This window comes from Leptonychotes weddellii, chromosome 16 (assembly GCF_054177405.1).
Source record: "Leptonychotes weddellii isolate Sample4059 chromosome 16, ASM5417740v2, whole genome shotgun sequence".
Lineage (NCBI taxonomy): Eukaryota > Metazoa > Chordata > Mammalia > Carnivora > Phocidae > Leptonychotes > Leptonychotes weddellii.
The window spans coordinates 31,559,936-31,585,648 of record NC_138384.1 but is presented as its reverse complement, the minus strand read 5'-3'; the positions used below and the strand labels follow the sequence as shown (position 1 = coordinate 31,585,648).

Sequence of the window (25,713 nt, the reverse complement as noted above, 5' to 3'; positions counted from 1 at the left end):
GGAATGGAAGAAATTTGCAAATCTTGTATCTGATTAGGGATTGAGATCCAGAAATGTATAAAGAACTCTACAACTCAACCAACAGAAGCAACCCAATTCAAAAATGAACAAAGGACTTGAATAGCCATTTCAAAGAAGACAGACAGCTGGCCAATAAGCACACGAAAAGATGCCTAACGTGAGAACCACAGTGATACATTACTTCATACCTGTAATTTAAAAATGGAAAATAAAAAGCAGTGCAGATGTGGAGAAACTGGTGGGGGCATAAAATGGTGCAGCTCCTGTGGAAACCAGTTCATCAGTACTTCAGCAAGTTACACATGGAACCACCATATAACCCAGCAATTCCACTTCTAGGTGTATATCCAAGAGTGTGGAAAACAGGGACCCAGACAGATACCAGTGTTCATGGCAGCATTCTTCACCAGATCCAAAAGATGGAAACAATTCAGGTGGCCATGATGAGTGGATAAACAAGCTGTGGTAGGCACACACCATTATTCAGCCATAGGAAGGAGCGAAAAATCTGATAGATGCTACAGCATGGCTAGACCTAGAAAACATCGTGCCAAGTGAAATAAGCCAGACACAGAAGGACAAATTTTTTTTTTTTAAAGATTTTATTTATTTATTTGACGGAGAAAGACACAGCGAGAGAGGGAACACAAGCAGGGGGAGTGGGAGAGGGAGAAGCAGGCTTCCCCGCGGTGCAGGGAGCCCGATGCGGGACTCGATCCAGGGACTCCAGGATCATGACCTGAGCCGAAGGCAGTAGCTTAACCGACTGAGCCACCCAGGCGCCCAGAAGGACAAATATTGTATGGTTCCATGTAATGGGAGCTACCTAGAATAGGCACATTCATAGAGACAGAAAAGTAGAACAGAGGGGAGAGGAGGATGGGGAGTTGTTATTTAATGACTGCAGAGTTTATGCTGAGATAATGAAAAAGTTTTGGGTATAGATGGTGGTGATGGTTATATCAACATTGCAGATGTATTTAGTTCCACTGAATTGTGTACTTGCAGATGGTTAAAATGATCCATATTATGTGATACATATTTTACCATAATAAAAACACTTTTTAAAAATATAGGTTAAGGAAATTGCCCAAAGTCATAGAGCTTACAGGTGGAAAGAGCTGGACCACAAACCCAGGCTCTCCAACTCCAAGGCCTCTTGGAAGTAAGGAAGATCAGTTGTACTTCTCCTGGATATTTCTGAGGATCTACCCAAAGGGAGGAATACTGAAAATGGGAAGTTTCATGTTTTTGTACCTAAAGCAATTTGATGTATCTGTATTTGTGTCTGAGGCCCTAAGATCTTAATCTAAACAGAGGGACGCCTTAGTGGCTCAGTCGGTTAAGCATCTGTGTTCGGCTCAGGTCATGATCCCAGGGTCCTGGGATCGAGTCCTGAATCGCACTCATTGCTCAGCGGGGAGCCTGTTTCTCCCTCTGCCTGCCCTCCCCCTGCTTGTGTGCACTCTCTCTCTCTCTCTGACAAAATCTTTAAAAATAAATAAATGTATTAGCTACTCATAGTAGTTAAGAGTTGACTTCTGGGAAGATCTGTCGCTGTTTAGAAACAAGTGTTTTTGTACAGTGTTAAAGGATAATAATTTTTTTTTTAATATTCTAGAGAGAGAACACGAGCGGGGGGAGGGGCAAAAGGAGAGGGGGAGAGAGAGAATCTCAAGAGACTCCCTGCTGAGTTTGGACCACACCCCCCCAACATGGGGCTCAATCTGACCGTCCATGAGATCATGACCACAAGTTGGACGCTTAACCAACTGAGCCACCCAGGCACCCCAGGATGATAATTTCTTAACAGCAAAATCATTGCCATCATACAAATATAAAATGACCATATGTCAAAGATTTTGATTAACTCATTAATTAATGAGACAACCAGTGAGATGTTACAGTTGGTTCAGTGGAGAATCCAGGAGTACACCTGTATGTAGGCAGTCAGGAATGCTGAAATTGGCAAAACCAGCTTCATGGGACAGGGAGAGAGGGTGAGTTACACCTCTGTTGAACAAAGCTCACTTTCATTTCTACAGATGAGCATCATTTGCATTACTTTCAGTTTCTGCAGCTTACAGAATTGAAAAATAGCTGAGAAGCAGTAAGACAGAGACTAGCTGGAAGGATATGCTGGACAGGACACCCATTTGTCTATTTTCACTCATCCCCAAGTCTGTCACAGTTTTGGGGGGTTTTTTTGGACAACAGTCATAGAAGGGAATCTGTGTCTGTAGTACCAGTTGATTATTTTCAATTAGGAAAATATAATCTAATCTCTAAATTTACCACCAAGTTGCCTTGTTTTGTCAAGGAACTCTTGAACTACAGGCAGTTTTTCTAGACTGCACTTCAGGGTTGGGACAAAAGGTGTCCTTGGTCGGGAGCCAGGAATCCTGGTACTGTCTATAATTTGCTGTGCACTTAAGGCAATTGGTTTAACCTCCCTGGGTATCAGTTTCCTTGAGTAAAAAATAGAGGGTTGGGTCAGATCTTTGACTTTCTGCCTTTTAAAGTTTTATATATCATGGTTTTATCCTGTGCTTCTTGAATTCCTGATTCTTCCTGAATTCTGCTAAGGCTCAGAATGAGACCCAGATGTTCTCAGGGAGCTATTTCAGGGACATTGTATTAATATGACAGAAACAGGTAGTGTTCATTTCTTTGGAGAACTAACCCTGTGTTTTGGGCCCTGGCGATTGCTGGCTGCAGTTAACAGTATTCTGGTACACTTCATCCTTCCCTCCTCCATCCCTACCCCGCGAGCATTAGAAACCAGCTCTTTGTGAAAATGAAGACTTCGTCCATTATCAAGATGACAGGGTTCCTATGATTGCTCTGCCTCAAAATGTAGCTTTTGAACTCATGAGCCGGCACTCACAGGTGTAGTGCATACTTGAAGTTAAGCAGAATACAGAGAATAATAAGTGATAACTAAAATGTTCTGTCTGGAGTAAAGATGATTATAGATCACCTAGAGCATCTGTGGTTTGGTAGATTTTCATTGCCCCTACATCCTGGGGAATTGATGTTGTTAGTAGCCTTTTTTGTGTTCCTGGCCTCTGCTGTTTTCCATTGGTTGGATCCCCTACCAAGAGATGCCATTTGCCACGAGATTTATTCAAAAGGCAAGAAACTTTTTTTTTTTTTTTTTTAACACAAAGCTCCTGGGCGTTTCCGGAGATGATATACCCCTCTATTCTCCCTCCTTACCTCCCCTCTTAATATCTTCCTCTCTCCCTCCTTCCACAGTGATTCTTGGGCCCTTGGGCCTGCTTTCATTTAAGTCATGCTCCTCTGAGAGAGGAAAAGTGGGTGGGAAAGCGCACTTGATCGCGTCCCTGGGACAGCTGCTCTGGAAAGCCTAATCCTTTCTCATGAGGAGTTTGTAGCTGTAGAGTGTCTTTTCCTAATAGCTGTGGTGACATCAGCTCCCCTGAGGGGGGGCGCCGGTGAGCAGAGCGAGCGCGTTGCAGCTTGTGCCCGGCTGCTGCTTGTTTATCTGCTGCCTTCGTGCTGGGGAACTCCTTGGTTATACCCTGACCATCCTGGCTGCGTCCTGAATTAGACTCTGTTAGGACAGGCTGATCGATAACATGGACGAAAGAAGAGCTGGGAGACCTCTCTGAGCAGAGTGAATCACCGAAAAGAACTTCAGCTCCCTCCCACTTTTAGAACAGTTCCATCTTTGAAGTGAAGAAACAGTTGAAGTGGAGTGAGGCTGAGCTAGCTTCTCATTTTATTTTTCCATGGCCTTTCTTTTCAACTTCTATTTAATAGCACTTTATTATTTTTAAGAATATGCTTCCAAGTTATTTGTAAAGGAAATTTTGGTGCATTGAATGTAATAGTAATATATATTATAGCCTAGGGAAGAATCTTGAATTTTGTTATCTTTTTCTTTTTTTCTTACAAATGTTAAATTTATGTGGCTCCCAACAGTCCTGTGATTGTGGTTGAAGCCCTCTCTCTGGGGCCCTGAGTGGAATTAGGTTGCAAAGGGCACTTTGTTTTCTTCAGCAAAAGGGGCTATGGAGTAAGAACTGGGAGTCTTAGAGGTCTGTGTGAAATATTTCTCTAACTCTATAACTCACTTCCTCCCATTTATACATATTTTGGCTTTAAACATTGTTAAATTCTCCCAGCGACTCTACGACTCTACAAGGGTTACTATAATTATTATGGTTTTACAGATTAGAAAAACAGATACAGGGGGGTAAAGTAACTTTCTTCAGGGCCAACTGGGAAGCCAGAGCCAGGATTGGAGACTGTTATTTATTGACTATTTCACCATGTAATCTTAATCTCATAACTCAGGGAATAACTTTAACATTTTGGACTATATATTTCACTCATTCTCACGTATATTTATATTAGTAAAAATCATGCCGTGTGAAAGTGTATATCCTCCTCTTTCCTCAAATTGACGTTGTTTCAAAAGAATTTTCTCACATTACTTAAAAACACTCAGGAAACAATTTTATTGACTGCGTCGTATTTTCTTAGATGGCTGTACCACAGTTTAACTATGTTCCTGACGTTGAGTATTTATATTGGATCTCATTTTTGCTCTTAGAGTCAGTCTGCAGCAGGTAGCTTTGTTGTCTAAACTGTTGCCTACACAACAGTCATCTGCACTTCGGATTATGTCTTAAGGGTAGGTGCCTGCAAACTGGGACCACTGGGTCTGTGAGTATGAATATTTGGGAGGCTTTCCTGGAAGACTGAATCACTTTATATTTCCATAAGCTCGGTGTTTGGGAAGATTTCTTCACTTTAACAGTGATCTTTGTCATTTCTTAAACTAGTTTGCTAGAGTTTAATTTGGTAACCAACAAATGGTATCTTACTCTTACAATGTAAACTTCCTTGCTGCTTGGTGAAACAGTCCTTTTCATGTGACTGTTAGCCATTAGCCATCTGAAGAACCACTATTTCTGCCCAAGAGAAGGGCACAGAAGAGGAAGACTGAGGCTCAGCGGGAAGCACTCGCGGGACAGAGCTCGTGTTATGTTGGGAGAGGTTGAACTTTCTTTATTGTTGTTTGCCTCACCTTGAGAAGTCCACCTTGCTTGAAGGCTACAGTCTGAGGCAAAGCCAGCAGTGAGTCCTCGGGACCCTGCCACTGTCTCCTGTGGGTACTGAGCCCTCTGGCAGGGGGGAAACGTGGCACTAGAGCTGAGTGCTTGAAAGCTCATGCATAGGACGCAGAGGGCTCACCTGTAACCAGTATTTCATGCCTTGAAGGGCATCTTTGTGAGATGATGATGTACTGGTTGGTTGTTTGACTGAGGAATCGAAGTGTGAATTCTCTGAATTCTGTTTCTTTACTGTCACTTTGCAGTTCATGTAGGACCTTGTGGATGATACTTAAATCCAGTGCTAGCCTATCTTTCCTGCTTAGCTGGCACCATTTTTTTGGCTTGAGTTTTTTGTTCTCTAGGCTCATGTTGTAATGATGGAGCATTTTGAAGCACAAATTAGTTCTAAGTTTATTGAATTCTTACACGGTTGCTGTGCCTAAAGCCTGAAGGAAATGGCCATCTTTTATCTTATGAGGTCTCGTTGCATTAGAAATAGCTTTCCCGGGGTGCCTGGGTGGCTCGTCAGTTAAGCATCTGCCTTCTGCTCAGGTCATGACCCCAGGGTCCTGGGATCAAGCCCTGCATCCGGCTCCCTGCTCAGCGGGGAGCCTGCTTCTTACTCTCCCTCTGTCTGTCCCTCTGCCTGCTTGTGCTCGCTCTCTCTCAAATAAATAAAATCTTAAAAAAAAAAAAAAAGAAATAGCTCTCCCCACCGCCACTTCCTCAGTACTCAAAGCACTAAGTTGACTACTCTACTTGGGAGAAAGGGATTGGATGTCCTGAAGCATTAGTTACATAATTGTGGATTGGCTTTCACCCATCCAGCTTGACCTCCTCCTGTGATCGTGAATTCCAGGCTGGCAACAGTAATTAGATCTCAGAAAAGCCTGTTGTCCAAAAGCACACCAGGCTAAAGAACCTCGAAGCCTCTTCTATGCATCAGCCGAAGTTTCAGAGCCCTTCATTTTTAGGATACAGTAGTAACCTTAGACAGGTAGTGCTTTTCTTTCTGTGCATTAATTTAAATTAAGCAATGACACCTACTTTCTGTTCTGCTTTGAGATCTACAGGGAGCTAACCTGGCCATTCGGGTGCCTTTCCAACCTTGCTCAGTGATACTGCTTAGATAGACTGCAAACAGGGCAGCAGGCAGAAAACCTCCCATGCCCATAAGCTACTAAGTAACCCAGTGATAGCTAGATTTAGTAAAACAGGTAGGTGCTGTAAGAAGTTGGAAATATCAGGGAAGACTTCTAGAACCCAAACTTTGAAAGATGAAATGACATTCCAAAGAAATGACTGTGAGAATATATATAACTCAAGACTTACACTTAAGGTACAATGTCATTTTGCAGTCTGCAAAGGGTTTTCTCTTTAATTCTCTAATCCTCACAAGAACCCTGTAGAGATAGGTAGTGCGAAGTTGAATGCTGGGCAGAGGGTCTGACAGGCAGCAAGTGGTTGAAAATCTGAGCTGTTGTCTGGTTTCCATCATGTATCTTTTGTGATTCAGTCTTGAAGAGGAGTCCCAGAGATCCCAGCAGACTGAGAGAGCCATTCACCCGGAAGGTCATAGCAAGGCTGTTCTATGCAGGGGTAATTTAGGGACACCCCAGCCCCCAGGATGTTTCCAGTTATCGTTGGAGTCTAAAATGAGGGCCTGATATTATAAAACACATTCAGGAATCACTTTTGGAAGGAAAGGAGTTAGTGAAAAACAGTTCTTTTAACTTCGTGAGATATCAGAAAGGGAGAATCATACCAAAAATAAAATACACAATGGCAAGTTTATAATTATTATATGTTGTATATTATAGTAATCATTTCCAGAAGGAAGGATGTATGTAAAAAAAAAAAAGATCATAAAGGTATTTTACAACATTTCATGAGATAGTATAAGAGCTGGAAGAGTTATGGCAAAGCTAAAAGAAAAGCAAAACTTAGGAATAAGGATGAATAGAGACAAATATTTCATACATTTTTTCAACGTCTATTCATTTCAGGTTTCTGGCTACAGGCTTACATAACGTTTTTCTTTCCTCAAACTGGAATTACAGAGAGGAGCAGAAAGGTGGTCTGATAAGGCAGTTGGTGCCTGTTCCTTGTATGTCTAGGCTCAAACCAGGAGTCCGTGCTCCAACAAGTTGTTAGCAACCAGGGCTCTTAGGCAGGTCAAGGAAATAGCCCATTATCATAGGGGTCTCAGACCAGGCTTCATATGCTTTTACCCTGGCACTGCCAGGTATGCTTGTTTTTATTGGAAAATAACCTTTTTGCAAAAGAAGCATTGCTTATACAGGGATCCATCATTTCCAAGTTCTTTCCGCCTGTCAGGAAATGGGACACCTGATGGGACCCCTCTGAAGAGGGAGTTGAAAGCTTTGTGTTCTGTTGATCTGACAGAATTATACAAGGTAATCTATTGCATGTGACCCTTCAGTATCTGCCCTCTAAAGTTGAGCAGGGCCAGGCATTGTTCTTGGCTTAAGAATATAATAGGTTAAAAAAGCAGACAGACAAGGTTGTGCCTTGCTGGAGCTTATGTGCAGTGGGAGGGTAGACAAACAAGTGAGAATAAATGAACAACACGGTGCATTATATCACCCTTTGGGGGCTCTTGAAAGACAGAGTCTCTGCCTGAGTTCCACAGATCATGAGATAAATTTTTGTGCCTGAATAAATATATAAAGGTGACTGATCTGTTAAATAACAGTCCGCTGTACTTCTGTTTGATGTATACTACTAATGAATTTTCAAACCTGCCAAACTCTGAGAATTTCTAAACACATTTTTCTCTCTTAGGTTGCAGAGAACAGATCTTAGAAGATGCAAAACCTGAATCTATCAGTGACACTCCGGACTTAGCCCTACCACCTGAAATGCCGATTTTGATTGATTTCCATGCTCTGAAAGACATCCTTGGGCCCCCGATGTATGAAATGGAGGTGATTGTTCTCATTTCTTTGTTGATGGCCTCCAGTTTACTCTGATGGCTGCTTCACAGGTTGGAGGAGAGTCAGAACAGGTTTGGGAGGCTGAATTTTGTCTGGAGATTGGAAACTTGTTTTCTCCATGGTATTGAATTTTAGTGCCTGGTGTGATAATAAGTAAGTCTTTTGCAGAGAGCCAGAGACTCTGGCCACACCCTTTTCTGGAAACTCGGTCTGATCTTATTCTCTGCCCTCCAGTTCCATTTTAACAAGTGTCTCTGACTTTCCTTCTTAGAAATTCTATATTCCCATTAATGCCTAATTATGGATTTTTTTGTGCTATCAGAGTCTTGGGGGACAGAGGCAGGGAAACAACCTAAGTATAAAATATCTGAAAACGTGAGCCTAGCTTTAACTGCCCTAGTGCAGACCCAGACTGCATCTTTCAGAAATCTGTCATTTTGTTGTTAATAGCTCCTTGGGTTAAAGCCACGCAGCCCTATTAACATCTTTCTCCCCTAACTGTCCCTCACCACAGAATGTCCAGTCAGAAAGGCCTGAGCCCCAGGACTTAGTTGAGGCAGGTGGATGGAAAAAGGTATTGAGTCTGTGTCTGCTGAGGCATTTTGATACATTGCATAGGATTCTTACATGAGCTAGTATGGGTCAGTGACTGGAAAAAATTTTTGTTATACTACTGAACATAGCATGTTCTTCAAAAGCTTTACCATCACCTCCTATCAGTTTAAGAAAAAAAATGATTTTCAGAAGAATAAGTCTGATAAATTATACAGAAGATAACCTCTCCCTCTGACATTCAAAATCACTACTAGTAGATGCGGTTTTCCTCAAATCTTAAAACTGTGGAGAGGAGGGGCGCCTGGGTGGCTCAGTCGTTAAGCGTCTGCCTTCGGCTCGGGTCATGATCCCAGGGTCCTGGGATTGAGCCCCGTATCGGGCTCCCTGCTCCGTGGGAATCCTGCTTCTCCCTCTCCCACTCCCGCTGCTTGTGTTCCCTCTCTCGCTGTCAAATAAATAAAATCTTAAAAAAAAAAAAAAAAACTGTGGAGAGGAAAAGTAGTCCCCAAACCCATCTTGTTTATCTGTTTAAACTCTGAGCTGGTCATTAAGGCTAATGAACCTCTCTACAAAACTCTGTGACAAGAATAGAACTTGTTTACTCTCAACAGTAAATCTGGTCTTGAACAGTAAGAGTCAGAGGCAGATTGGTTATTTGAATTCTTAAGATGTCATGGATTTAAATTTTGAAGTGTTAAAAGAAATGGAGCAAAACTTTCCTTGCTTGAGAAAGTGAGCAAAACCTACTTTTCTGTTCTGCAAGAATGCAGTGGTTTTGAGAGTGAAGACAAAAACAGGTTCTGACTCCTGCATTTCCAATGGGCTTTTTTCTCTAAGCTTTCCAGAACAGTACGTTCCAGAAGTTCTTTGGGAATTTAAACTAGAGCAACAGATAACAAAAGATTGATGCATGTTTCTGTTGCATATACCCCTTCTCTCCCAGTCATTTCTGCTGCTTTTAGGTTTGGAAGCATTGTTGAGATTCTTGGAGCTTTGGCAAAAAAAGGAACCAAAAGAACAGAAATGAGAAATTTTATAAACACTGCTTAACAGCTCTGTTTGATATCGTTGGAGAAACTCATTTTCCCTTAGGCATCTGAGCACTTTTCGCCAACATGAATCTGAAAGGTAGAGTCTAGTAGCCTTTTGCCTTTTAAAAATAGCATCTTAGAATAGAAGGTCTGGTGTTTGGGAGTTTGGAACATTTTGTTCATCTTTTCCACACTTGAGAGAATTCACCCTCTAGCCTGGGGTTTCTGTCTCTACCTCTAGTGGTCTGATGAACCATCAGCCCCAAGCTGCTTAACCACCCTTGCCCGAGCTTTTGCATCTCTGAGATTAAGATTTATGGAACATTTCTTTATTGTCTTATTGCCCTGAGGGCCATCACTGTGCTGGGAGTCTTCCATTTTATATCCGGGAAGAAGCTTGAAGAGATTAAATGAGTCCTGCAGATTCACATAAGGTGCAAATAGTGAAGCCAGTAGTCAAACTCAGACCAGCTGATGGCAAGTCCAGTATTCTTTCTGCTCTTCTCCAGTCCCCTGTCCGACCAAGGTAATTCCTGCCCTTCCCTGCTGAGAAGAGAACGGCTTGAAGTATGGCAGTTTAAAAAAAAAAGACATCTGCTCTACGTCAGATTTTTGTTTGTATTCTTACCCAGTGTAGTGCTGTGTTTTGGAATGGGAGAGTTTGGCCTGGGGTTCTTGGCCACTTTTTGTGTGTATCTGTTAGGTATCAGGCACCATGGAAGACCCTCTAACAAGTGACATGTCTTTGAATCCTCAGTCATGGCGTCTTTCCAAGAACAGATGAGGAAACAGGCTTAGAGTGTTTAAATAACTTGCAAGAAGACACAGCTTTTGCCAGAATGGAGATTTGGTTCAAGCCTGACTGCCTCCAGAGCTGTGCTCTGTTTCTCACGTGCAGGGAATGTAGCACTGGCACGTCTGGGGTCTTGGTTCTCACAGAGAATGCGCAGTGGCCGGCCTTCGTCACTCTTCTTCCTGCAATCCTGGGGAAAAGGTCTGGACAGAGATTGTACTAGGAATGTTGGAGTATGTGTTGAAGTGATCCATGATGTTGTAAGACACCTTTTTTTGGTTTAAATGCCTGTATTCTCCATAAAGGTAAAAGTCTAGGGTCTGTTATTTCTTCTAGAAAGAGTTTCATTTGTTCAGTAGATAACGTGTTGAAGAGCTGCTGGTAAATACAGTAGTAAACAGGCAAGGTATGATCTCTACCTTCATGGTGCTTCCTTTCATAGAGAAAATAAACAAGTTAGCATGTAATTGTAAGTTGAGATTGGTGCTATAGGGAAGACAGGCAGCACTGAGATTGGGGGGGAGGGGGGTCACTGCTCCAGCACCATCTGAGACATCGTTTATGGGTAGACTTGGGCTTGTTGACAGTTTACATACAGGGAACAAAGGAAACATTAGAAGGAACTTCCGGGCTTCTGGTGGGAGCAACAGGATTTTTGTGTGGCAGTGCCATTTACCGCGATGAGAAAGACAGAGATGGTGAACATGTCAAGTTTGAATTGTCTGAGACATGTGAAAGGAGACGTGGACATGCAGGCCTATTGTCCAGAGGAGAGGTCCAAGGTGGAGGCGTGAGTTACAGAGTCGTCAGAAGATAGAGAATATTTCAAGTTCCAGAAATGTTGAGGTCAACCAGAGGAAAAAGTATACACAGAAAGAGCCAGCAGCCTAGAGGCAGGCCCTGAAGAATACCAATACTTAGGGTCATGGAGAGGAAGAGGAGCCCTCAAAAAAAGAGAGCGAAAGAAGTAACAAGCAGGCAGGTAAGAGGGAAATGGGTTTTATCCTGCCATGAGAACTGAGGAGGAAACCCTCCAGAAGGAGGGAATGGCCAAATGTGTTTGCTGTTTGTGTATTCGCGTTGATAGCATGGAGGTCGGTGACCTTGGAAGAGGGGAGTGGTGGGCATGGGAGATTTGGGAGTGTGTGGAAGAAAGAACGGGAGGTGAGGAAACAGTGTGGAGGCTCCTCTTTTCAGAACTTGGCTATGAAGGATTGCAGAGAAATGACGTGGCCACAGGGAGGCTGTTTGCAAATGGAGGCCTGTGTGCTGATCACAGCAAGCCAGTAGAGAGAGCGGGATGGATGTTGCCGGAGGGACAGCAGGAACAGTCTTTGGGCACGTGAGATGGGGTGGGACCCACAGTGTGAGGGGATGAAATCGTGTGCGACCGAGGATGCCCTCTGTGGGGTATAATGAGGAAAGGGGCGAGAAGAGTGAGTTATTTACAAGAAAATGTTGATAATGATGGAACAAAGGCTTGTTCTTGTCACTGGGAGAGAAGTGAAGCCAGGACAGAGCAGGTGCAGAATGTGAAGGTGGCAGCGTCGATGGTCTTGAAGACAAGGGAACTAGAGGGATAAGAAAATGATCCGGGCTGGGAGCATTCAAATTCAGATTTCAGACGTGGTGGAATTTCTGCTGGTGATAAGGACCTGGAAGAGAGTGGCTGAGGTATGGTGAGGAAGCCGTTGTTGGGATCGAGGAGCTGTTCCGAGAACACAGAAGCCAGGTAGCAGCAGAGCATGAGCTGTTCGCCGAAGACACCGTGGGTGATAGCAGGATGCAGGGTGGTGAGGAAGGGGAAGAGTGTTCTGAAGGCAGAACAAAGTGGGAAGGGAATGGAGGTGGGGGAGCCAGCTGCCGGAGCAGGGGGTTAGGCGAAGGGAGGAGGAAGGAGGCCCCTCACTCACCAGGTGATAAACGCAGCCTCCTTGAGTGGGATGCGTTGGGGCTAATTACATGTATGTGTTTAGACGGGTTTTAGGATTGGGTGAGTTGATGTATGTAAAACCCCCACCGTAGTGCCTGGTACATGCTAAAAATGCACAAATGCTGGTTCCTGCAACTGCCTTACTCCCAAAAAACTATCATCCCTAATCACCAAAACAACAACAAACAAAATGCCATTTTTATTGTTTTTGTAGTCCTCATTTTATACCTGCATTTAATAGTCTTCCACCACCCCTAACTGTTCTTCACTCTCGTCAAAGATGAGTCTGCAAAAATATGTTAGTGCCAAAAGTGTGACTGACCTAACAAACTAACAGTGAGGAAGAAGGTAAGAAGACACATTTTATTCATAGTTCTATCCCTTTAGAATTCCCTAAACAGGTTGGAAAAGGACTTCTAGGAACTTAGTTTAGATTTCATGCTTAGGAATAGTATCATAAGTCACCTTTTCTAATACAATGAGATTTCCTAAAGAGACAAGATCAGTTAAACTCACTTTAAGAAAAGGAAAGGAAAGGAACGCTCTCCCTCCACTGGGAGAGAAGGAGGGAAGGAGTGGGCGTGGGCGCAGGTGTCTGCAGCCCTCTGGGCGGGCGTCCATCATGCCGAGTACTTAGGGTGCTTCCTCAGAAGCTCGGGCCGGGGCCACATGCAGCGGCAGAGGAAGCAGGAAAGGCTCAGGAATCAAGTGACAGTTACTTAATCTTATTTGATCTGGTCAGTTAGGAGATGACCTTTAATAATGGTCAGCTCAGTTGTAATTACTTTTATTGGTTGGTTACATGAACATCCTTAGGGTGAAATGAGAATCTTACAATTGTCATTTGCATCCTAGTGAAAGCAGGAGAGGCCTCCACGTCACTGGATACATATCCTAGCAGGCCAGTCTTGCAGTTGACCAAAAATCTCTGGGGGTAATAATAGTCTTAAACTCACAGACTGTAAATGTAGTGACACAATCAGAAGAACAGGTAAGCTGTAGTCGTTGCAGCCTCAGAAAGCCAGTCATCCACGCCCTAAGTGTCTGCATTCTGTCCGGCCTGCTCGTCCTGAGATTGTGTTTTCTAAGTATTCCTAACTCCATTCATATTTTGTATTAAAGCCTTAGCGCTGGCTTCCTGCAGTGGTGTATGAAAAGTCCTTTTCCAGAGGTCACTGCCCTTAAAAAATAGTAATATTAAAGGGAAGAAGACAGACATGCACATTTTTAAAAGCATCTGGAATAGGGGCGCCTGGGTGGCTCAGTCGGTTATGTGCAGACTCCTGATTTCGGCTCAGGTCATGATCTCAGAAGTGTGAGATCGAGCCCTGCGGTGGGCTCCACACTCAGGAGTCTGCTTGTCCCTCTCCTTCCCTCTCTACGCCTCCCCTACTCATACTTACTCTCTCTCTTTCTCTCCCCCCAAATAAATAAATAAATATTAAAAAAATAAAAGCATCTTGAATAAAATGCATCCAAAGGTGAATTCCAGGAGATTCCATCAGCATGCTTGCCTTTCAAACAGACAAAATCAGGTGCTGGAAATGGGCAGAGTATAAACACTAGTGAAATGCCCACAAGAGTTATGGTCGTGAAGTCCCCATGCACTCCATTTAACCTGCTGTGCCGCACGCGCCTGTGTCAGACACTCAGCCTGGCCCGGTGCCCCACCACGGACTGACTGTGCCAAGAAAAGGCTCTACTGAAAGGGGTGGAAGCAGCTGGCTCTCTGCGGTGCGGTGGCAGCCGGACTGGGGCTATAAACACAGCTTTGAGAGCTGACAGTGGTGGACCACCGCACCTCTCCCAGGCAAACGGGATCTGACCTGCCCTTTTCTGAATGCTATGGAAACCGATTTGCAACTAGGAAAATCAAATATTCATGAATTCAAGGCTCAAGATCTTAGTACAAAGACTTGAAAGAAGTTGGCAGATGGATAGCTGCCGTGGTGACAGCCTGGCAGGAGCACAAAAAGCTCTCTGAGGTATAAAAGAAACCAGTTGACAGTGGCCGCGTCCCACGGCCATCTCACAGCTCAGGTTGCGCAGTCAGTGTGGTACGTGTTTGCGCTGGAAAGAAGGCCATGGAATTACCTGTGTCTGCAGTCCTTGGCACCTGCTGGCCTCTGTCTCAGGATGGCTTCCTGGCCCTTCTCCTCCCAGCAGACTCTTACTCATATTTTAAGACACTGCTCAGCCTCTTCTCTGACACTTGTCCCTGCTCCCCAGACAGGGATCTGTGACTCTTCAGGGCCTGTAGATGGAAGCCCTTGGTACACACCCCGCTGTCTCCCCGTGCTGGAGTAGAATCGTGCCTTTATCTAATGTGCTTGAGTAGTCTGTCAGTTCCAAGTGGTATTCGCTTTTATGTCTCTATGAGCTGTCATGGAACCTAGCTCAGGATGCTCGGGAAAGCACTATTGAATGAGCGTAAAGCCCTCGATCCCTCTCATGAGGCCACGGTAGTAAATAACAGGGTCCTAAAACTGTGAGCATTGATCGAGGCTTGGAACCATCACAAGGAGTTGTACGTATTTACTGTTTCGGTCAGGTATCACTATTTCCAGTTAATCAAGGGGGATGAACAGTAGGAAGTTGCAATGATTATACACAGATGCTCTTTCAGCGTGGCTACCGTCGAACTGATAAGAATGAACCAGACTTAGAAAAGACATATTCTTTTTTTCTTTAAAGATTTTATTTGACAGAGAGCACAAGCAGGGGGAGTGGCAAGGAGAGGGAGAAGCAGGCTCCCCGCTGAGCAGAGAGCCCATAGTGGGGCTCGATCCCAGGACCCTGAGATCATGACCTGAGCCGAAGGCAGATGCTTAATTGATTGAGCCACCCAAGTGTCCCTAGAAGACATATTCTATTATTAATTAGGTCTTTCATTAAATATTTTCAACACTCCTTAAATCTGTATATTTACATGATTGATTTCCATGATATAATTATTAAAGGAGAGATCAACCATTTCTTTATAAACAAGATTTAGTTAACAGATAAGGAAATTGAAGCACAAGGATATACCTGTGGGAAATTGAATGACAAAATGAGCTTGGGATGCTTGTGTTCCACTTTGACATCTAGCAGGGAAAACATTCTCAGCTTCGAGCTGAGGCCTGTCTTGGCTAATATAACTGATGATTCCACAGACCAGCAGTGCAATTAGAAACTGACAGAAAAGTACTGATACACATAGTTTTGAAATTATTGTGTTGAATCACTTTCTAAGGAGTGCTTTGAGACACAAATTGTTCTGTGCGAACGGGTTAAGATGGCTGGGAAGCTGCACACAAGAGCAGGAAAGAAGCATAGGTCTTACCCTTTACATTCACAGTTACTTGCATTCGCCTCATTTCTGAGGGAAAGTACATAGAAACCTGATGCGTGATTGTTACAGGTTCAGAGCACGTGCCCTCAAAAGTATGACTCCGGGGCCGCCTGACTGGCTCATTTGGAGAAGCACATGACTCTTGATCTTGGGGCTGTGAGTTCGAGCCCCACATTGGGTGTAGAGAATACTGAAAAATAAAATCTTTTTGAAAAACGTATGATGGGGCGCCTGGGTGGCTCAGTCGGTTAAGCGTCTGCCTTCAGCTCAGGTCATGATCTGGGGTCCTGGGATCGAGCCCCATGTTGGACTCTCTGCTCAGCAGGAAGTCTGCTTGTCCCTCCCCTTTGCCCCCTCTGCCCACCCCCCCACACTCATAGAGGAGCACATTTTCTCTCCCAAATCTGAAATCTTAAAAAAAAAAAAATATGTTTCCAAGTCTAAGAATCTAAGAATTAAAGATCCTTTACCTTTTAGATAACAGCTATTAGCCTTAATCACAGAGATTCTTGGGTTGCTGGTAGTCAAGCCCCCTCACTTCTCCCTCCTGTATGTTGTTTAAATCATAGATTTGCCATTTTCCCATCTTCAGGTTAATATGAGAACACTTAACCATCAGGTCAGAATAAAATGCTTGTGGGCCTGGATGTTTCTGGTTTGGCCATATGTACTTACCTGCCCTCCATTGTTCAGTGAACTTACCTCTATCCAGAGTATGAAGCCTCCCCAGCAGATGGAGAGTTGGAAAACTGGCTTGGTTTCTTGAAGCGACACAGTAATCAACAAGCACCTTTCTCCTGACTCTTTGGAGACATTTCTGGTATTATTCTGACAAATGAGTTTTGAGGACTTAGCTGTAAAAAAGGGATGGTTCTTGTTATAGCTAACAGAATTCTGCCAAATGGCTTTTTCGGTTAAATTTACACGATTCATTGTACTGAGGATAATTCTTTAGGATTAGTTCACTCAGCCCTAGAAAAGAGCCATGTGGTAAAACAGGACCCCCTGGCAAATTCCCACCCAAAGTAGATGTCATTAAGGGATAGAAAATTGATTTTATATTAGAAAAAAACGAGCCTTGGGAACACTTTTATAAGTAGTTGTTTCTGTGTTTTCCTTAAATAGTATTGCTCTTTTGTGTCTTTCTCCTGAAGTACATATGGGAACAGGGCAAGTGCCAAAGCCGAGGACGTGGGATCCGGTATGCGCTCGGCTCTGTGAATGCCGCGGTTTGGACTTCCGAGTCTCTCACTTATGAAACAAACTTTCAAAACATGCTAGCAGGTTTACCACTAAAAATAAGTGCCCAATAGCTTTCATGGATGCCACACACGATTTTGGAGTGTTTTAAAGTCAGGATTTTCACCATCTAATAAACCCCTTGGAAAAGGAAGAAGCATCAGCAATGCAGCCCTTTAACCAGAAACTCAGACTGTTGGTTCTTCTGCTCCTAAGTGAGAAAGTTACCTCTGGTGGAAAAATCTCATATTTGGATTAGTGACGGGTTGACAAGTTGTACTCAGTTCCTCTGACATGGATAGCTTCTTTTTTTTTTATTAGGGAGAAAGCGCACAAGCAGGGGGAGTGGCAGGCAGAGGGAGAAGCAAACTCCCCACTGAGTGGGGAGCCTGATGTGGGACTCGATCCCAGGACCCTGGGATCATGACCTGAGCCGAAGGCAGACGCTGAACCAACTGAGCCACTCAGGCGTCCCTGGATAGCTTCTTCTATAGGATAAGAAATTTAGAGGCTTAGAGGGTGCAGTAAAAGTTAATGTGATTGTGTTTCAGCTGCATTGTTACTTTTTATGTGTTTTCCTGACTTGCATGAACTGGCTCATCACCTGGCTGATGGTCTCAGGCAAGTGACACGTTCAGTTGACAGCGGCAGTGGGGGCGCAGTGGGCCTCCGAGCCCACGGGAAAAGATCCGGGGCATCGTGAAGTAGTAGTTTATAGTGTTTCTGCAACAGTTACAGAGAAAGTAAAAGTGGCAGAGAAGTAAAATCTAGGGGTTTTAACACAGACCTTCACACTTGGCCATTTAAGAAATGTCTGCTTGAAAAAGGGTTTCTGGTTTCTGAAACAAATGCATGATTGCCTAAAATGAAGTTAGGTTCTAGAGTATTTATAAATATGCAGCCTAATAAAAATATTTAAGTAGATAAAACAGTTGGGTTTGTTCTTTGAAAATTAGGGCATGTGTAACTAAATGTGGCTCTTTAATCAAAGTTATTCACACATGTTTTAAGGTAAAAATAAGTGCCATACAGAAGTTTGGTTCAAATCAGGTGCAGCAGTAAGTACTTTGAGTTGAAGCGTAGCTGAGTAAGTAGGCTCTGGCGGCATGTGGTGGGAGATTAGCCAGCCAGAAAGTAATTTGGCTCGGGGCGCCTGGGTGGCTCAGTTGGTTAAGCGACTGCCTTCGGCTCAGGTCATGATCCTGGAGTCCCGGGATCGAGTCCCGCATCGGGCTTCCTGCTCGGCAGGGAGTCTGCTTCTCCCTCTGACCCTCCTCCCTCTCATGCTCTCTGTCTCTCATTCTCTCTCTCAAATAAATAAATAAAATCTTTAAAAAAAAAAGAAAGTAATTTGGCTCTTGTTGACTGAACTCATCATTTTTCTTCTTTCTCTCAAGGTGTCCGAGCGGTTGAGTCAACCAGGAGTGGCAATAGGTTTAGCTTGGACCCCCTTAGGTGGGGAAATCATGTTCGTGGAGGCAAGCCGAATGGATGGCGAAGGTCAGCTAACTCTGACTGGCCAGCTAGGGGACGTCATGAAGGAGTCTGCCCATCTTGCGATCAGCTGGCTCCGCAGCAATGCAAAGAAATACCATCTGACTAATGGTGAGTGGCCTCGCCCTGGCCAAGGCGCGCTGTTAAGCAGGGAGAAGGAGCCTTTGGATTGTGATCCTGGAGGCATCTCCCAGTTCTGTGACAAGGATGAAGGTGGGCTCTAAATGAAGAGTTACACCTTTAAGAAAGTAGCAAACCTTTGATTTTGAACGCCCATAGAAATTCTGGTTCCCATGTTAGGACTATGTGGCTAGCGCCTGAACTAGAAACTGATTTTCAAGGGTTTATTTTCAATTCTCCTTAGAGTAGAATGAAACTGTTCTTCCAGACCCCACTCTAATTGTACCACCCATTAATATTTTGAGGGATTCATTTACCCAAAACATTTTTATCTTTTTTATTCTCTTTTTTAGGAGAAAAAGAAAACAGGTTTAATTTTTTCTACATTAAAATCCTTATTTCCTTTTTTAAGCTTCTGGAAGTTTTGATCTTCTTGACAACACAGACATCCATCTGCACTTCCCAGCTGGTGCTGTCACAAAAGATGGACCATCTGCTGGAGTTACCATAGTAACCTGTCTCGCCTCGCTTTTTAGTGGGCGGCTGGTGCGTTCAGATGTAGCCATGACTGGAGAAATCACACTGAGAGGTCTTGTTCTTCCAGTAAGTCTGAAGAAAGTGATTTATATGGTTTTAAATTTTTTTAATTTTAAGTTTAATAGTAGTTTCCCTTCTTCCTATATGTGTGTGTATATATATATACACCTTAGTTTTAAACACATTAAAGTTTTATACTTGTAACTAATTCACATTTTTCAGTATTGATCAAATAAAAGAAAAACTGACAATGTTTTCCCTTCTACTAAGAAAGAAGACTTATGAGGGAAAGAAGTTATCAGTCTGGTCATCAGAAATGTCAGCCACTGAGGTGAAGAGTGGAGGTTTTGTTCCAGTTAGCAAATTGTTAAGCAGATAACTTCTGTGTAAAACAGGATAGCAGCTGATTTTTTAAACTTGAGGCTAACTCCTCAACTTTTGAAGTCCCTGTGAGACCTCCTATAAATAACTTAGATTACTGTAGTTGATAGATTTATAGAAAAATAAGTATAAAATGGAAACTATAATAAAGACCAACCATGTCTAATTGCTAAATTTGTAAAAAGTTCTATATACATGGGGCTTTGGGGCTCCCCTCCATACCCTAAACTACTTATAAAAACACTGATAAAAAATACAGAGAACTTGAGTGATCATTTAAGGTCTTAAGTCATTGATTAGCAGTACTAGTTTACAACAGAATTTTGGTGGGTTCATAGCAAAGTGAGAAAAGAAACGAATATTCTTTATTCTGAGAACACCTTTATGAGGTAATTGTGAAAGTAAATCATAGAGTCACCAGTCGAGAGATCACTAAAACTGCTCTCATTTCCCCAATTTTTAAAATTCAACCAGGAATTCAACCATGTTCTAAATCCTATTATTATGATACATTTGTAGGTCTGTATTTGAAAGGAATGGCTGATCTCCTTTCTTCACCTTACCCAGGAATTACTGCATTTCAAGAGACCGTAACAGTGGTTAATAGTGGTTAATATTATCTGTGCTATTAAAAGGAAGTATAAATGCTTTACTGACATGAACTCTTCAGCTTCCTAGTTCAAGATGGTAGACTAAGCAAATAGTGAAAGGAATAATACAAACACTCAAAAATGAGTGGGGAGTCAGCAGCTGAGAGTTCAGCCAACTTCTGGAAGATAGTTTCCTGGCTGGTGAGATAGAATTGGAGGTAGAAACGATCTTCCCAGAAGGAATCTGGGAAAGCGTGAGCTCAGAGCCACAAGGCACAGACCAGGAGAGCAGGAGAGAGATGGGAAACAAAACCAGGGGATTCACAGAAATGTCCATAGAATAAATGGGTCTTCCCCTTGATCCCTTGCTCTCAGGGCAGAGAAGCACCCAGGTGAAGGCTTTCCCACGCCCACAGGGGAGAACCACAGCAGCTTTGAGGAAGCCCCGGTTTTAAACCTATTCCATGAGAGGTGAAAAGCCTTCAAAGCGTTTAAGAGAAAGACTTGCTAAAGCTGGCAGTTCAGAGAGAACAGTTCAGGAACAGAGAATGGGGACAAAACTTGGATTTAAAACTTAGGTTTTAAAATTAGAAAACTATTCAGAAAAAAAACAATAGAAAAAGCAATCAAGCAGATCCAGCATCTAACTGTCAGGCATTCTAGCAAACCGAGAAAACGGAATAGAACAAACTGTCAAAGAAATAATGGAACATTTCCTAGAATTGAGGGTTATCTTCAGATTGAAAGGGCCTATGCCAACCAGGAGAAAGATTTCATCCCCACGACTGTTCAGATAACCGAGGAGAAAGCTGTCTCATTAGTCTCCTCAGTGACCTTCAAAACTCTGAGGGAGAAGGATTTTAAATCCAGTCTGGTATACACAGCCTTACCATCAACCAAAAGTGAAAGGTAGGCGAGCTCATACATGCGAGGAGTCCGTTTGTCTCTGAAAGTGAACCTCAGCCGCACACGGAAGAGCCGACGGAGACGACAGCTGTGCAGGGGTGCGCGGAGCAGCCGTGCGGCCGCAGGTGCTTGCAGAGCTCTCACAGGCCGTCTCCAGGGCTCACGTGTTCTGGGGGGTCTGAGAGCTGCATTTGGAGTCTGATGCTGCCTAACACACCACCCAAAACAATATTTATTATTCTCACAGTTTCTGTGGGTCAGGAATTCAGGAGAGGCTTAGCTGAGCTCGTCTGCCTCAGGGCCCCATCATTGCAGGCGCAGTCATCTGCAGGTCGACCGGGGCTGGGGATCTGCTTCCGAGGTGGTTCACTCACCTGACTTAGCAAATGTGTCATGGTTGGCAGGATGCCCCAGGTCCTCACCTTAGGGCTTCTCCAGAGGCTGTTGGGTGATCTCCGGTATGGCGGCTGGCTACCTCCAGGGCCAGAGAGCCAGAGAGACGGACCTAGCAGCAACAGCTCTCACTTTTTATGGTTAAGTGTGAAAGTCATACAGCATCACTTCCCCCACACTCTGTTTCTTATGAGTCACTAAGCCTGGCCCACATTCAAGGGGAGGGGAATGAGACTCCCCCTTTTGTGAAGGGACCATTGTGGACATATTTTAAAACCACCGTAAGAGCCTACATCATTTGGGATACGTTTTCTTCATCAGGTGACACAAAGGTTATGGCTTCAAACTTGTGCAGGAGCTAAGCTCTGTAGGAATGGTATTTGTGGTCAAAATAATGTAATGATTTTCCAGACTCGACCTATAGATAAGATTGTTTTGACTACAGAATGGAATATAAATATTAACCTGACAGTGTAAAAAGGAATCATGGACATAAGAGGTGCTCATATCTATAGAAAGCTTTTAATTTTCCCCCACTAAAAGGATTAAGTAGAACACAAATTGAAACATAAAGAATTCACTGTTTATTAACCTTTTTTAGTGGCTTTCCTAGCTCACGCTATAACAGAATGGAAGATGATTTAGATGTTTCAGAACAGCCGTGAGAGAAAGTTGGGTCAGGGATCTTTCACAGTCTGAGGATGACCAGAAATCTGAGTAACTGTCTTCTCTCCTTCTAGGTGGGTGGGATTAAAGACAAAGTGCTGGCAGCACACAGAGCAGGACTGAAGCGAGTCATTATTCCTCAGAGGAATGAAAAAGACCTTGAAGAAATCCCGGGCAATGTACGACAGGATTTAAGTTTTGTCACAGCAAGCTCCCTGGATGAAGTTCTTAATGCAGCTTTTGATGGTGGCTTTACTGTCAACACCAGACCTGGTCTCTTAAATAGCAAATTGTAGGCCCAAATCCCAACTTTTCCGAATTTCAAGTTATGAAGTGCCAAAAGGTACAGAAAAGATTTTTGTTCATACCGGTAGAGGTAAGCAAAGTATCCCTAATTTGTGAACATGATCACACACAACAGTAACAAATCTCACTCAGGTGGTGGCTGGTGTTGATTACAGAAATGTTAATAAACTGATAAAAATTAAATTCCTGTCTTCAGTGAAATCATTACTGTCTGGAGACGTGTAGAGCATCAGTGCCCAGAACAGAAGCATCAGTATTCCCTGTGAGCTTGTTAGAAATGTAAATTCTCAAGACCCACCAGCAGACCTTCTAAATCAAACTGGGGGGGGAGGGCCCGGAAATCTGCTTTAGTTAAGCCCAGGTGATTCTGATGCGTGGTCAGCATCAGGAACCGTGGGTGTAGACCATTAGCTCAGCAGGGTCACCTGGGGACGTATAGTAACAGAGCAGGGGCATGGGACAAAGATGAAAATAGCACCAGCCATTAGTCTCTGTGGAAAGTAAAGTACTCAAGTGACATGAAACCTGGGATGGGGTCTGCACACCCCCATATGGGGTGCTGCTTATGCTGAAGGAAGCAGCAATCAAAACGCGAGGATTTATATCGGGCCGAGTGGCCCATGTTCGCACACATTCTCTTAAAAAAAACAAAGTCCACTCCTCAGAGGCAGCCGTCCATTCTGAGGTGGTCCCCACACTCGATACCCTGACTCTTGTCACTCCCCGTTCCTGCCCTGTCTGCCTGAGCCAGTCCCCAGATCCGGTAGACGCCATGCTCTCTCCTCCTGGACTGACTGGATCCAGGCTCTGGACTAGTCAGGCTCTGCTGCTGCTGTGAGACGGGGACAGTAGTGCTGAAGTCAGTGTCTCCGAAGACGGGTGGGAATGCAGCAGTACAGTTCTAACGATAGACTCTTTTATTACAAAATGTTACAACAGGCTAAGATACTTGGACTGCCTTGGATGAGCACGGGGTCCGCAAGTTACCCAGATACCTGCTGGTGAGATGTGAACGTGTCCTGGAATTACAAATCCAAATCTAGGGCTCCAAATGGGCTCGTTATGGCCAGCGGGAGAGCAAGCATCGGGACATTTAAAAACAGTTCCCTGACCTCTCACTGTTCAGGTTTTCTCTCTTCTATGCAGCCACCTTTAAACCGGGAAGGAAGAGAGGATGCTGTTAGTTCATTTTCAGCAAGCAGAGGGAGCTGATCCAAACCCCAATTGCGAGGCCTCCTACACCCAGCAGCGGCCGCCAAACACACTGAAGGGTGGGACTTACCGCCTTCTTGGGGTCCCGGATGCTGCTTCGGCGCCCTCGCGCCTGCAGCCCGCCGCCCTCCCTAATGGAGCCCGCGGAGAGCCCTGCATGCCTCTGGCAGTGGTTTTGGTTTTTTAAGTCTCTTATTCACTTCGGTTTTTTTGAGACAGAGCAGAATTTACCATTTTGGCCAGTTTTAAGTGTATAATTCAGGGACATTAAATACATTCACAATGCTGTGTAACATCACCACTCTCTCCAGAGCTTCTCCATGATCTTCAAACTGTACCCACTGAATAGTAGCTCCCCTCTCTTCCACCCACCTCCCTGGAACCGTTCTGTCTGCGCATTTGCCTCTTCCAGCTACTTCAATCTTTGGTGTGTGACCTACGTCACGTGCTTGTCAGGGTTTAGCCATGTTGACCACGTGCATCGGAACGCGTCCACCGTGTGCACACCGTGGGCACCATGCCCCATCTCCGTTCACCCGAGGCCATCTGGCTTGGTTCCGCCTCTGGGCTGTTGCGGAGAGTTCTGCCACAAACCGTGTACGGCGGTCCCTGTCCCTGCTTCTCAGTTCTGGGCATATACCCAGAAGCAGAGTTGCTGTTCTCAGGGTGAGTCCCTGCTTACCTTTGTGAGGAACCCCCAAACTCTGCCTCCACAGCGTTTGCTGCACCATTTGCCATCCCCACGAGCAATACACAAAGACCCCAACTTCTCCACTCCTCGCCGCCACGTTTCCTTTTTGGGAATAGCCATTGTCAGGGTGTGAAGCAGCAGCTCTTGATTTCGACTTGCGTTTCCCCAATGACTAGTGATGCTGAGGATCTTTTCCTCGCATTGTTTTTTAAAGGGTTATCCAAACACCCTTTGTATCAGTCAGCTGAGGTTTTTTATTGAAAATGTTAACTCAAAGTCTCAGTAGGGCTGGAGGTGAAGGCTTGGATGTATTTAACCAGTACTCCGCATGCCTTTTACTTACGAGCTTTCAAAACTCTTCAAGTATTAAAACTAAATAAAGCTTTAAGTGGTAATCAAGAAATTCTATATGGTCTGCTTAAAACATATATGTTTTTTACTGGACTCTGCCTCTTTTATTTGAACCTTACCGATAACTGTGTCAGGGGCAGAGAGGTCTTTAATGCTTTCGATTATAGTGAAAAATGCCATCTAAGTGATGGATAAAATATTTAACATCAGTTTATAAATCTGTGATTACAAATATTGTCTCCTGGTTCTATGAGTGGTATTTAAAGGCTACTAAATATACCTGGTTTTTTGTTTTTTTAATAAGAGGGGGGCAAAAAAGTGCATGTGCTGAGCAGAACACCAGGATTTCCTTCTTTCCTCTTCTTCCTTGACATTGCTCAAGACTTGCTTTCTGCTCACAGCACAGATTCTCTTCATGAAGAGTGGGAATGCAAATGGTTTCATTTTCAGTGCCATCTCTGGTAGTGGCTGCTAGAAATGCAGAGGATTTGGATTCCCATCTTTGGACACAGTGACTAGTGACGTCTACCACCAGGAGATACCTGGTGGGTGCCATCCATGTTGTGAGGTAATCAAGTGCTGAGAGTAGAGTAGGCTGGATTCCTATTTTCCAGTTAGAACCACTGAAATGAGGCAAACTTTCCTATAATTAAATGGGGGGGGGTGGGGAGAGCACTAGGATTTTTGGTGACCAAAATATCGATAGCCACTCCCATACATGTAGTTTGCAGAAATTGGGTGGGCCTTAAAAAAAATTAAGCAACATTATAATAAAAATCACTCAGATCAAAACAAAAACCTGTTCGCCATCAACATATTAAACTGGCCCATGATTCAATTCAACAGGACAAATTCAAGTTTAAGAAGATAAATGCAAAAGACCAAATTAAAGAGTATCACCTACCCTAGCCCTATACAGTTCCCTGAAGAAAACACCAAGACACCAAAAAAACGAGGCAGGGCATTAATAGGAGAAAGCAGCATATTGATTTTAACAAGGATGATTTAAGATCTCAAGTGAACCAAGGCATGTGGCTATAGATCTCATCATCCCTGTAGACCAAGAATATGAAGAGGACTTAAAATATAGTTAACAAAGATAACTTATTAGATGTC

The 25,713-nt window shown here is 43.8% G+C and overlaps 1 protein-coding gene across 1 annotated transcript in view; it reads left to right on the top strand.

The window, feature by feature from the left end:
• LONP2 (lon peptidase 2, peroxisomal) overlaps window positions 1-22,526 on the top strand; it is a 65,910-nt gene extending 43,384 nt beyond the window's left edge. Inside the window, exons 8-11 of the mRNA XM_081807889.1 lie at window positions 7,914-8,056; window positions 18,348-18,555; window positions 18,977-19,167; window positions 22,112-22,526. Coding sequence (XP_081664015.1) covers window positions 7,914-8,056; window positions 18,348-18,555; window positions 18,977-19,167; window positions 22,112-22,333 — 764 coding nt within the window. The 3' untranslated portion in view covers window positions 22,334-22,526. The remainder of the gene's footprint in view (window positions 1-7,913; window positions 8,057-18,347; window positions 18,556-18,976; window positions 19,168-22,111) is intronic.
• Window positions 22,527-25,713: the final 3,187 nt, after the last annotated feature.